General features: G+C 42.9%; 1 protein-coding gene across 1 annotated transcript in view; it reads left to right on the top strand.

Annotated features, from left to right (window-relative positions):
* LOC132836909 (netrin receptor UNC5D-like) overlaps positions 1–12,552 on the top strand; it is a 225,364-nt gene that overhangs the window by 119,782 nt on the left and 93,030 nt on the right. Inside the window, exons 6-7 of the mRNA XM_060856476.1 lie at positions 2,457–2,624; positions 9,493–9,657. Of these exons, the coding sequence (XP_060712459.1) occupies positions 2,457–2,624; positions 9,493–9,657 (333 nt within the window). The remainder of the gene's footprint in view (positions 1–2,456; positions 2,625–9,492; positions 9,658–12,552) is intronic.

The following is a 12,552-nucleotide window of genomic DNA, read 5'->3' as shown; positions in this document are numbered from 1 at the left end:
ATATTCAAGGAATGGAGATATATGGACCAAAGGCAGGCAGAAGGCGATGATCTTTGCATCCTCACAGTCCACTAGAGTCGTGCCAGATGATTGGAGGGTGGCAAATGTTATTCCCTTGTTCAAGAAAGGGAAGTGGGAAAACCCTGGGAAGGATGGAGGACCAATCATTGCAGCCACTTTGGCGCAAGTGATTCGGCGCGGCCGGTTTGGCGCATACCCATTTAGACACGGAACTGTTTCGGCTCAGTTCATATTTATTCCTTTTCAGGCTTAGTTACAAGCATTAATGAAAGCAATAAAAAGAAAAATAATGTTTATCCTCTTCAGTAAAAATGTTAAAAAGAAAATAAACATGAAAGAAATAAGGTAAATACGAAAAATCTGAAATATGACATTTATTGAAAATTATGGGCAATCCCTCGTAAATACTCAGTCATTTCTCTCACTAAATCTTCTTACAAGTGTTTGTATTCGAGCATCTGCTTCCCTGAATTTCTTCAATTTCAACGGAATATCATTTTAATGGGTTATATTTTATTTTGGTAATAATTACAAAGTACTGATTAACTACAAAGTACTGAATAACTACAAAACAGTTCTCCGCCTAAATGGGTCGCGCCAAACCGGCCGCGCCAAATCGCTCGCACCTAAATGGGTCTGCGCCAAAACGGGCTGCACCAAACCGGCCGCGCCGAATCGCTCGCGCCAAAGTGGCTGCACCGAATGGTCCCACTCCGCCCTGGGAATTGCAGACCAGTCAGTCTTACGTCAGTGGTGGGCAAATTATTGGAGAGGATTCTGAGAGACAAGATTTGTGATTACTTGGAAAACCATAGTTTGATGAGAGATAGTCAGTATGGTTTTGTGAGGGACCAGCCATACCTCACAAACCTTATTGAATTCTTTGAGGATGTAACAAAACACATTGATGAAGGTAGAGCAATGGTGGATGTGGTCGACATGGATTTTAGCAAGGTGTTTGATAAGGTAGGCTCATTCAGAAAGTAAGGAACCTTGGGAAATTTGGTTGTTTGGATATAGAATTGGCTGGCCCATAGAAGACAGAAGGCGGTGGCAGATGGAAAGTATTCAGCCTGGTGCTCAGTGCCCAGTGGCATACGGCAGAGATCTGTTTTGGGACCTCTGCTCTTTGTGATTTTTATAAATGAATTGGATGAGGAAGTGGAAGGATGGGTTAGTAAGTTTGCCGATGATGCTAAGGTTGGTGAAGTTTTGGATAGTGTGGACGTTGTTGTAGGTTGCAACAGAACATTGACAGGATGCAGAGCTGGGCTGAGAAGTGGACGGTGGAGTTCAACCTGGAAAAGTGTGAAGTGATTCATTTTGGAAGGTTGAATTTGGAAGGCAGATTGCATGGTTAAAAGCAGGATTCTTGACAGTGTAGAGGTACAAAGGGATCTTAGGGTCCACGTCCACAGATCCTCAAAGTTGCCACCCAGGTCGATCGGGTTGTGAAGAAAGCATATGGTGTGTTGGCTTTCATGAGCGGGGGATTGAGTTTAAGAGATATGAGGTTATGCTGCAACTCTATTAAGCCCAGATTAGACTACAGTTGGAATATTTTGTTCATTTCTGGTCATCTCATTATAGGAAGGATGTGGAAGCTTTAGTTCAGAAGAGATTTACTAGGATGCTGCCTGGACTGGAGGGCATGTCTTATTAAGAAAGGTTGAGGAAGCTAGAGCTTTTCTCATTGGAGCAAGATAGGATGAGAGGTGATGTGATAGAGGTGTACAAGATGATGAGCACAGATCGTGAACAGCTGGTGACTTTTTCCCTGGACTGAAATGGCTAATTTTAAGGTGATTGGAGGAAGGTTTAGGGGAGATGTCAGAGTTAAGTCCTTTACACATAGAGTGAAGGGTGCGTGGAATGCACTGCCTGCAGTGGTAGTAGAGTCAGATGCATTAGGGACATTTAAGCGACTCTTGGATAGGCACACGGATGATAGTAAAAGGAAGGGTACGTTGGTTAATTTGGTCTGAGAGTAGGAAAAAGATCAGTACAACATCGAGGTCCAAAAGACCCGTACTGTGCTGCACTGTGCTATGTTCTATGCTTAATTTGGCATCATGTTTGGCACAACATCATGGGCCGAAGGGCTCGTTCTTGTGCCATACTGTTCTATGTTCTGTGTTCTATGACTCAGAGTCAAAGGTGCACTACGTCAAAGTGCATCTTGCCCCTCGCCTGCACAGTCCCCAACAATCTGCTCATGCTCGCCATTTTTAAGGCCAGTGCAGATGGATTCTTGATCACAGAAGAGTCAAAGGCTACTGAGGATACATGGGAATGTAGAGCTGAGGCAACCGACAGATGACCCATGATTTTGTAGAATGATTGGGCACACTTGAGCCAAGTGACCTGCTCGTGCTCTTCGTTCATCTGCTCACTGAGCATCTAATGTGTCTGACCCGTGTGTATTTCTTTTGCAGTGAATGGTGCCTGGTCAATGTGGACAGAGTGGTCACCTTGTAGTGTCCGATGTGGCAGAGGATGGCAGAAACGAACACGGACCTGCACCAACCCAGCCCCGCTAAATGGGGGAGCCTTTTGCGAAGGGACTTCAGTTCAGAAAATCGTCTGCTCCTCCCTCTGCCCAGGTGAGAGCCCCAACTGGAAAATGAAAGAACTGGCAAGATTGTAAACATTGAGGTTGCTTGGCAGCCACGGGGTGTACACATTGATTTTTGTCACTCTCATCATCTCAAAGAGTGGATCTGCACAGCAAACCATAAGAGCAATCAGGATTGTCATTACACTGAAATACGTTATGCTTGATAGTCATATTATTGAAACCAATATAAAACAGAGGAATTGAGCAATTTCAGCTGCTTGAAGATAATAAATTAGAAATTCTTTTGTAACAGTACAACAATCAGAAAGGATTGAAGTGGGTGATGTTCACAGGGTTGATATGAAATCCAACCAGCTTTCTCTCATCATCATTAAAATCAGTGGGACACTTACCATTCAGGAGTTGAAGTGGCAATGAAGGAATAAGTGATGAAGATTCTACAAAAAAGTACATTAGTTATGAGAGAGACACAGTTAGTGTGTCAGGCTGGTGAGTCTTCATTTGAACTGGTAAATGTTTGAGCTGTAGTTGACTTGAAGCAAGTACACTGCTGGGAAAGCAGGGCAGGCAACATTAAACATTGAGAGAGTTATGCTTGCAGAGAAAGTGAGGTGATAAGGGCAAATTTGAAAACAAACAATGGGCCTAAAGACAGGAGGTGTAATTGGGAATTAAAGAATCAATACTCACACCTGCCTTCAGATAATCAGAAATTGTTGAACTCTGTGCTGAGTCTGGAAGATTTGAAGTTATGATTAAGGCTTTCATAGAATCATGGGAATTCCTACAGTGTGGAATTCCTACATGGGAATTCCTACAGTTGGGCCAACTGACCCTCCGAAGAGTATCCCATCCAGACCCATTTCCCAAACCCATAACTCTACATTTCCCCCTGACTAATGCACCTTGCGTACACATCCCTGAACACTATGGGCAATTTAGCATGGCCAATTTGCTGAAAGTTGGGCTATTTGACTTGACGAGAAATACATTCACTCACCGGATTTGAGAGACTTTGGAACTGTGTTCAAAATAAATTGAACTGAAGACTCTCATTTACCTGTTCTCTCATTCCTGTCCTGAGACAGACTCCTGGTAACTCTGCTCACTGCTCTTGGCTTTCATTTCTATTCTGTAACAAGACACCCATTGACCCACTCCCTGGAGGGGAAGATGGTAGGAGGCTACAGCATTCTTTGTCATCACCGTGTTCCTTCATTGGCACTCGGCACCTTCATGCCTTCCGAGGAGGTGCCATTGATGACAATGTTCATTCACCACGCATCCCTCTTGTGTGCTTATCCTTTTCTCTGGATCCTGGGGCATAAACTACCCACTGTTTGCACCAGGAAGGTCCCCTCTCCACCAACACACACTGCTGCCCTCACCACACAAGAGTCTGGCCACAGCCCCAGTTTCACATTTTCATTGGTTGCTGGGCAATTGCAGCTAATCGAGAGATGCTAATGGGAAGTGGAAAACTGCTCTTCACTTGCTGCTGGAGAAATATCAGCTTCATTGAATCCCATTGTACTGAAGGAGGCCACTCTGCCCAGACTGCTCTCAGGAACCTGTCTGTTAAGCTCCACGCCTCTTCTTCTATGTTGCTTGCAATTTATTTTTTCCCACTACAGTAGAGATGTACTGCTGAGGCTGTATAAGACTCTGGCGAAAGTGAGGACAGCAGATGCTGGAGGTCAGAGTCTAGATTAGAGTGGTGCTGGAAAAGCACAGCAGGTCAGGCAGCATCCGAGGAGCTTAAGACTGAGAGTCATTGCTACGTTTTACTGGAAATTTATTTCAAATAAAATGATTAGAAGAAAACACGCTATCATTCACTACGCTAAAGGCACCATATGTCACACTTTCTTTCACTAAGCACACATTCACTGCAAAGGAATGTCTTCTCAAAAACACAATGGGAGGACCACAATAATGAATGGAAAACATATAAAAGGAAAATTCCGAAGAGAAGTTACAAATGAATGCTGAAGTATGACTTTGTATAATAGGTGTAAATGCATAAGACCAGAACATGTAACTGCAAATGTAGGCCATTTGCCTCATCCAATTTGTTCTGCCATTCGATCTTGGCTGATAGCTTTCACAACCCCATTTGCCTGACTTCTGTCCATAACCCTTGAAGCCCTTACTCATCAAGAACCTATCTGTCTCTGTCTTAATGACTTGGACTCCACTGCCTTCTGAGGCAATGTGTTCCAGAACATCACCACCCTCTGGCTGAGGAAATTCCTCCTCATCTCAGTTCTAAAGGGTCTTTCTTCACTCTGACGCTGTGTCCTGAGGTGTTTGGCCTCTCCCACGTGTGAAAACATCTTCTACACATCACTTCAGGTCCTCTTAGTATTCTGTCAGTTTCACTGAGATCCCCCCTCATCCTTCTAAACTCCATTGAGTACAGACCCAGAGTCGTTAACTGCTTGTCCTATAACAAGCCCTTCGTTACCAGAATCATCCTTGTCAACCTCCTCTGGACCCCTTTCAAGGCTAGCACCTCCTTCCAGAACTGCTCATAACATTCCAAGTCTGGCCTGACCAGAGTCTTACACAGAGTCGAGATGTGAGTGGTGTTGGAAAAGCGCAACAGGTCAGGCAGCATGCGAGGATTGGGAAAATCGACATTTCGGGCAAAAGCCCTTCATCAGGAATGTCGATTTTCCTGCTCCTCGGATGCTGCCTGACCTGCTGTGCTTTTCCAGCACCACTCTAATCTAGACTCTGATCTCCAGCATCTGCAGTCCTCACTTTCGCCAGAGTCTTATACAGCCTCAGCGGTACATCTCTGCTCTTGTAATCATTGTTTATTGGTTCAAGTGGCAAAGTTTAAAAGAATAATAGGACAGTGAGTGGCCTTGAGGTTATTTTATTAGACAAATAATCAAGAAATAGGAGTTTAAGTACAAATTGTGGCTGGAGAGAAATTTAAATTCAATAAGTTGTGTCCCTGGAGAAATAATCTTGTATCAGCAATGTGGGCATTGTAACTCCAGGATTATTTTAAAGACCTGATTCGTTCTCTCCTGTCCTTTTACATAGAAAATTTGCCCTCCTCACCCACTCAAGCACACCTCTTCTTAGTATGCCTTCTGCAATGGCTTAGTAAGCTGAAGAAAAACATAAACTGTTGAGGAACTCAGCACTGTCTGGCAGCTTCTGCAGAGAGAGAAAAACAGAGTCGCCTCTAGCAGCAAATTACTGCTGATGATGGAATTTGTGTTGAAAACGGCAAAGGCTGGAGATCACAGCAGACAAGCGGGAGGCTAGAAGAATGCAACAAGCCAGGCAGCATCAGGAGAATAAGAAGTCATCATTTCAGGTGTAATACTTCTTAAGAACTCACAGCAGAGCAGACAGCTTCCATGTAGAAAAAGCAAGCTAACATATCGAGTCTCGATGACTCTTCATCAGAGCTGAAATGAAGTTTGGAGGGGGTAGCTTTTATGCAATAGTGTGGGAGAGTTGAGTGGTGTGCAGATAGTGGGTGCAGAGTGCTAGCAGAGGAGAGATATTGATAGTTCAGATTTAGTGATTGGAATGTGAGAATGGCAGAACAATGGTGTGTCTAACCGCCAGACTTGAAAGAGAAGACAGTCCCACTGGGGTGGGGGGAGGGGAGAGAGGACATGGTGACAGGCAATGTAATAAGTAAAGCTAAAAGAAAGGGAAGAATTGGGAGAATGTAACAAGTAAAGTTAAAGAAAGAAATGGGAGTTGGTTCACAATCTGAAGGTGTTGAATCCAATATTAAGTCACAGAGTCGTAGAGCGATATAGCACGGTAACAGACCCTTCGGTCCAACTCATCCACGCCGGCCAGATATCCTAAGGTAATATAGTCCCATTTGCTAGCACTTGGCCCATATCGCTCTCTAAACTGTTGCTATTCATGTACCCATCCAGATGCCTTTTAAATGTTATAATTGAACCAGCCTTCACCACTCCCCCTGGCAGTTCATTCCATACACTCATGATCCTATGCTTGAAAACGTTGCCCGTGAGGTCCCTTTTAAATCTTTCCCTTCTCACCCGAAATCTCTGTCCTTTGGTTCTGGACTCCCCCATCCCAGGGACAAGACTTGTCTATTTACCCAGCCCATGCCCCTCATGATTCCAGAAGGCCATAAGCTGCCTCGTCTGAAGATGAGATGTTGCCCCTTGCGTTTATGCTGTGATTCACTGAAGCACAGCAGCGTGCTGATGACAGACATATGGGAATGCAAGCAGAGTTACCTCTGCTCATTTATGGATCTTCTTCAGAACTGTACAATACCAAATTCCAAATAAATCATCATCGATTGGAAAGATTAACTGAGTTTATCTTTTCACAGATGCTCCCAGACCTGCTGAGTGTCAGCAGCACTTTTGGTTTTTATTTCAAATTTCCACCATCTGTCGTGCTTTGCTTACATTTCCACAAGACACTGAAGTGTATCAAAAGATACAAGCATGATTTTTAAAAAAGTGGTTCAGTAATTTTTGAAAGGTTAAGGCAGGATGAGTAATAAACGCTCACCTTGCCAACAACATGCACATTCAATTCATGAATTTTTTTAAAAGCGTGTTGATCTCTGATCCTTGCTCCTTCCACTGAGTTCAGTTCTAAAGTCTGTCATTAGCACCCCGACTCGTTAAGACTCAAATCAGACTTTCTCATCTGCATGAGCTCCGTTTCTAATTTTATTAAGATCCCTTTGCAAAAAAAAACAGCTGAGCCCTTTACAAGTTGAATCAAAGCCAACATTGCCATTTAGAATGTGCCAGATATTTTGTCTTAAATCTCTCTTTGTTAATCATTTGATCATAATCTTTAAAGTGTATTCAGAGAGGAGCTTGCATCTGTTGAGTTATTGAATTAGTGGAACGCTTTTTGCAAACAAGATTTATTGTTGAAACATTGGGGGATAGATCTTCTCTCTCAAGGTGTGCTAATTTTAAGGAATTTTAGCTTTAATTCAAGATATAATTAGGTTGTCTGGATTTATTCTGTGCAGAAGCAAGAATCCAATGCAGTCAGCACTCTGCAAACCCTCCTTGTGGAGCAAGTGCAATGTTCATCCTTATCATAGTCAAAGTTGAAAGGAAAAGGAGGAAGCTAAATGGCCAATTACCTCAAGTCTGTTCTGCCATTCACCGACATCGTAGATGGTCTCTATTGAAACTCTATATTCTTGCCCGAGTCGTGTATCCATTAAAATCTGTCTATGTCAGCTTGAGATGGTATGTTGTACCTGACTCACTGACCTAGCAAAAGCTGCAACAGCAGAAAGCAGCTCTGACTTGGCCACTTGAAAATGTCAATTGGCAACTTAGCAAGGATCAATCTGTCAATATTCTTACCACTGCCGGTGGGGCATGGCAGAAGGTAGACTTTGGTCACTCATTCATTTCCCATATCATTTTGCCAGCCTTCCTGCCTCACAGCCTGCCCTCGAAGAACCAGGAAAATTCTTATCTCCTTATCTTATACTGAGAAATCCTCTGTGATGCATTGACAAATTGCTGTTTTTGGACATGCTGCATAGAGCATTCGATCATTCACAAACATTGACATTTGTAGAATATATTGCATAGAATCAGTTGCGTGAAAAAGCTTGCTGATTTTTCTTTTGTCCTCTAAATGTTAATGCTTGTAAAAATCTAACAAATTAGATCAATGTCTGCCCCCCAGCATCTGGTATTTATAAATACGGAAAATATTTTCACCAAGTATACATGGTTGTGCCAACATGTGTCAATGAAAGCCCTTCTTACAATTTGTCGAATACATATCATTATTAAGAGAAATCATGTTTGTGGCTAATGATTTGCCGATGCCAATTTATAGCTCAATCAATTCAACTGGCCTTCACATAATTGCATAAATTTGAACAGAATTCACAGGGCATTTAGCTGACTGGTCCATGCCAGCGTTTGTGCTCCATCTGAGCTTCACTCGCCTTAATTCATCAAATCCCATCTGTACTCGTTGAGTTTCCCACGAAAGTTATCGATGTTATTTATCTGAATAACAGTGGTTAGCACTGTTGCCTCACAGCGCCAGGGACCCAGGTTCACTTCCAGCCTCCGACAACATGAAGTTTGCGCATTCTCCCCATGTCTGCGTGGGTTTCCTCAAGGTGCTCCGGTTTCCTCCCACAATCCAAGGATGTGCAGGTGAGATGGATTGGCCATGCTCAACTGTCCATCATACCCAGGGACGTGTCGGCTCGGTAGATTAGCCATGGGAAATGCAGAGTTAGGGTAATGGGGCTGTGTATGGGTGGGATGCTCTTTGGAGGGGTTGGTGTAGTCTCAATGGGCCTAATGGCCTGCTTCCACACTATCAGGATTCTTTAATTCAACATCTTGCCCACCGAAAACTCCACACTTGAGCTATGCTCTGGGTAAATAAAAAAGTTCTATGGTTGAATTTATGAGTGATTGTCTCAGATATGTAACTCTTTGTTTTGGTCTCCTCCACACCTCAAAACAATTGAACATCTGCCCTCTTGAACTTTTTCATACTCTTAAGCATCTCAGTCAGGTCACTGCTCAGAATCTCTTTCATGGAGAAAAGAGCTGGTGTTTTTTCAGTTTTTCCTGACTGGAATAGCCTCTCAGGTTGGTCTCGTCCTTCCCAATGTCTTTTGCACTTCCTCTAGCATCTTTTATTTTTGACCACTACAGTTTTAATTGGCTATTGTGAAAAATAAACAGATGAAATAATTTAATGTCAGGTCATGGTAACTTCTCGATAATTGTCACCAGTCATAAATATTGTTGTGTCGACAGCATCACAAAAGGAGGGGGCATGCTGTCTCACCTGACTTTTCTGTAAGTGAGATCCCTTAAAAATAAAACCTGTTTCTGCTTCTTCCTTCTATTCATTCGTAGTGGATGGTGCCTGGGAACCCTGGAACGTGTGGTCACCCTGCTCCTCCGAGTGTGAACACCAAAGAGTCCGTGCATGCGTGGCTCCTGAACCGAGGTATGGCGGAAAATTCTGCGAGGGGCTGAGCCAGGAGTCTAAGAACTGCACCGAGGGACTCTGCATTCAAAGTATGTAGCGCCATCGCAGTATTTCGTCAAACATCGGGAAACTAAAACCCACTTATGTTTGTTGATTTGAAGGCAGCCTGTTGTGACTGTTTTCAACACAGTGTTGGTGTTTTACAGACATAAGTTATCTCAGGATCAAAGATGACTCTGAGAAAATGAGTTGCCAAGTCTTACAGTTAAAAGAACAGGAAGCTTCAGCATTTAAGTGCAGTGACAAACCTTAATCCAATTCATGTTTCTCACATACTTGATGTGTTGCACTGAGAAATCCAAATAATTTTGTATCTCAATTGTCGCTTGGTAAATCAACATTTGCTTTTATTCCAGGAAGCAGTAGCCATTGCACCTAGACATGGGTCTTGATGGGAAATGCTTTACAGAAGGAGGCACATTGGCTTAGTGGTTAGCACTGCTGCCTCACGGTGCCAAGGACGCAGGTTTGATTCCACTCTCAGGTCACTGCCAGGAGTTTGCACGTGCCTGTGTAGGTTTCCTGTGAGAGTTCTGGTTTCCTCCCAGGTCCAAAGATGTGGAGATTCAGTGGATTGGCCATGCTAAATTGCCAGTAGTGTCCCCAGATGTGCAGTCTAGATGGATTAGACATGGGAAATGCAGGCTTGTTGGGTTGGGGGGGTGGGTGGGGTTTCTGGTTGGGATGCACTTCAGAGGTTTGGGGTGGACTTGATTGGCCGGATGGCCTGCTTCCACACTGTGTGGGGATTCTATGATGGGATTGGGCAACATAAAGAAAGAGTATTATTTCCTTCACTTGAATTTTCTGAATTTTGAGTAATCCAGTTCCCCTTCACACCCTTTCTATTTCTCTTCTGCACTGTCACACTCTTCACACCTGCATTAAATTTGTCTTTACTTTTATTTTCAGAAACTGAAATTTTCAACAAATTTATCTCATGAAAAATCTAAGTTTTTCCAATTTTTCCTCAAAGATTCGTCACTTCTTCAAGGATATAGGGATAACACAGATTGCAGCACACTCTGTGTTACAAACATGTTGGTTATCATCAGTGTGTAGCTCAGGATTTGTAAATTGTTTAAACTCCTTGTACTTTATTATTGTGTCTGCCTCCTCTTCTGTTTTTGCATATGTCAGCATCATCCAATCCAATGTAAAGGAAATCCCAAGTTTTTTTTAAGGTATCTGAATTCTACAAGGATCATAAAAGGTTCCTAGGGACCAAAAAGAGGACAAAAATGTGGAAGCAGAGGCCATGACTGAGATAGTAAATGAATATTGTATGTCTGTCTTGACCAAGGTTGAAGGTGCTGCCAAAGTCACAGTGAAAGAAGAGAAATCTGAGACTCTAACTTGATGGAATATTGAGAAATGAAGAAATTAGAAGGGTTGTTTGTACCAAAAGTTGATAATCCATTCAGGCTGGATGAGATGCATCCATGATAAGAGAGGGAGGTCAGGGTGGAAAAGAATGGAAGCAGTGGTGACATTTTTCAGTCCTCCTTAGATATATGGTGGTGCCAGAGAGCTAGAGAACTGCAACTGTTGTTCAAGAAAATTTGTGTAAAGGATAAGCCCAGCAGCTTCAGATCAGTCAAATTAATCTCAGTTGAGGGAATGCTTTTAAAAGTGATCATTTGGGGTGGAAAAATTAACACTATCGTGGACAATTTCCACTCCATTAAGGAAAGCAGATAGATTTGTTGAAGACAACTTGTGTTGATCTTATTATGATTGAGATTGTTGAGGTCACAGAGGGTTGACTAAAGCTGAGTGTGGTGTGTGTAGAGTTCCAAAATGCATTTCATACATGCCAAGCATGTTGCTGTCCTTGGAACAAAAAGGACATTAAATAACATGGCTACGAAGCCTACCGGGTGACAGGAGACAGAGAGTAGTGGTGACCAGTTCTTTTTGGAGGAGAGTATAAAGTTATATCTACCAAGAGTTGGGTATTCATACTACTGCCTTCCTAGGTCGGGAAGGGTTTTAAGGGTAACAAACCTGCAAGATACACAGTTTTCAACCCTTGCAGTGACACAAAATGTGAAAATATTGAGAACTGTGAAGAACTACAGTGGACTCAAAGAAACAATCTGATTGAATCGGCAATTGTGGCAATGCAATTTAATACAGCCAAGTGTGAAGTGATACATTTCGGAGAAAGAACAAAGGAGAGGAAGTACAGAATCAAGATCCAACTCTGTAAAGGTTTTTGAAGCAGAGATACGTGAGGGATGTATGTGCAAGTTGTTGAAGGTTGGAGGTAAAATTGAGAAAGTTGTTAACAAGCCAATGAGATGCTAGGTTTTATAAATAACTTGCTACAGTACAAGAGTACAAAACTTCTGTGAAGCACAGGCTCAGCCTCAAGTTGGGTATTGTGTCTAAGTTTGGGTGTTACACACTGAGAAGGATGTGAATCATTAAAGAGGTTGCAGAGCAGATGTAATAGAGAGATCCAGGAACACACACTGGTCTGACTGGAAAAAATGTCCAGGATTTTGACCCAGCAACAGTGAAAAAAACGGTGATTCTGTCTCAAGTAGGATGCTGTGTGGCTTGGAGGGGACCTTTTACTCGGTGGTGCTCCCATGCATTTGCTGCCCTTGTCCTTCTCAGTGGGAAATGTTCCAGGTTTTAAAGGAAGCTTACCGAGTTTTGAGAAAATTTGTAGCTCAGGTTGAGGTTCTGGATGTAAGTTTGCTCACTGAGCTGGAAGGTTCATTTCCCGACATTTTGCCACCCTACGAGGTAACATCTTCAGTGGGCCTCCGGACGAAGCACTGCTGCTGATTCCTGCTTTCTGTTTATATGTTTATAAATAAAGAAACTCAAACGTTTAAAGGAAGCTGTTGAAGGAAGCCTCAGTGCAACCTGTAGATAGTACACACTACTGCCACTGTGTGTCGGTAGTGGAA

The sequence above is a fragment of the Hemiscyllium ocellatum genome, chromosome 48 (assembly GCF_020745735.1).
Source record: "Hemiscyllium ocellatum isolate sHemOce1 chromosome 48, sHemOce1.pat.X.cur, whole genome shotgun sequence".
Lineage (NCBI taxonomy): Eukaryota > Metazoa > Chordata > Chondrichthyes > Orectolobiformes > Hemiscylliidae > Hemiscyllium > Hemiscyllium ocellatum.
The sequence above is the reverse complement of the archived record's forward strand: the minus strand, read 5'-3'. Positions and strand labels throughout refer to the sequence as shown.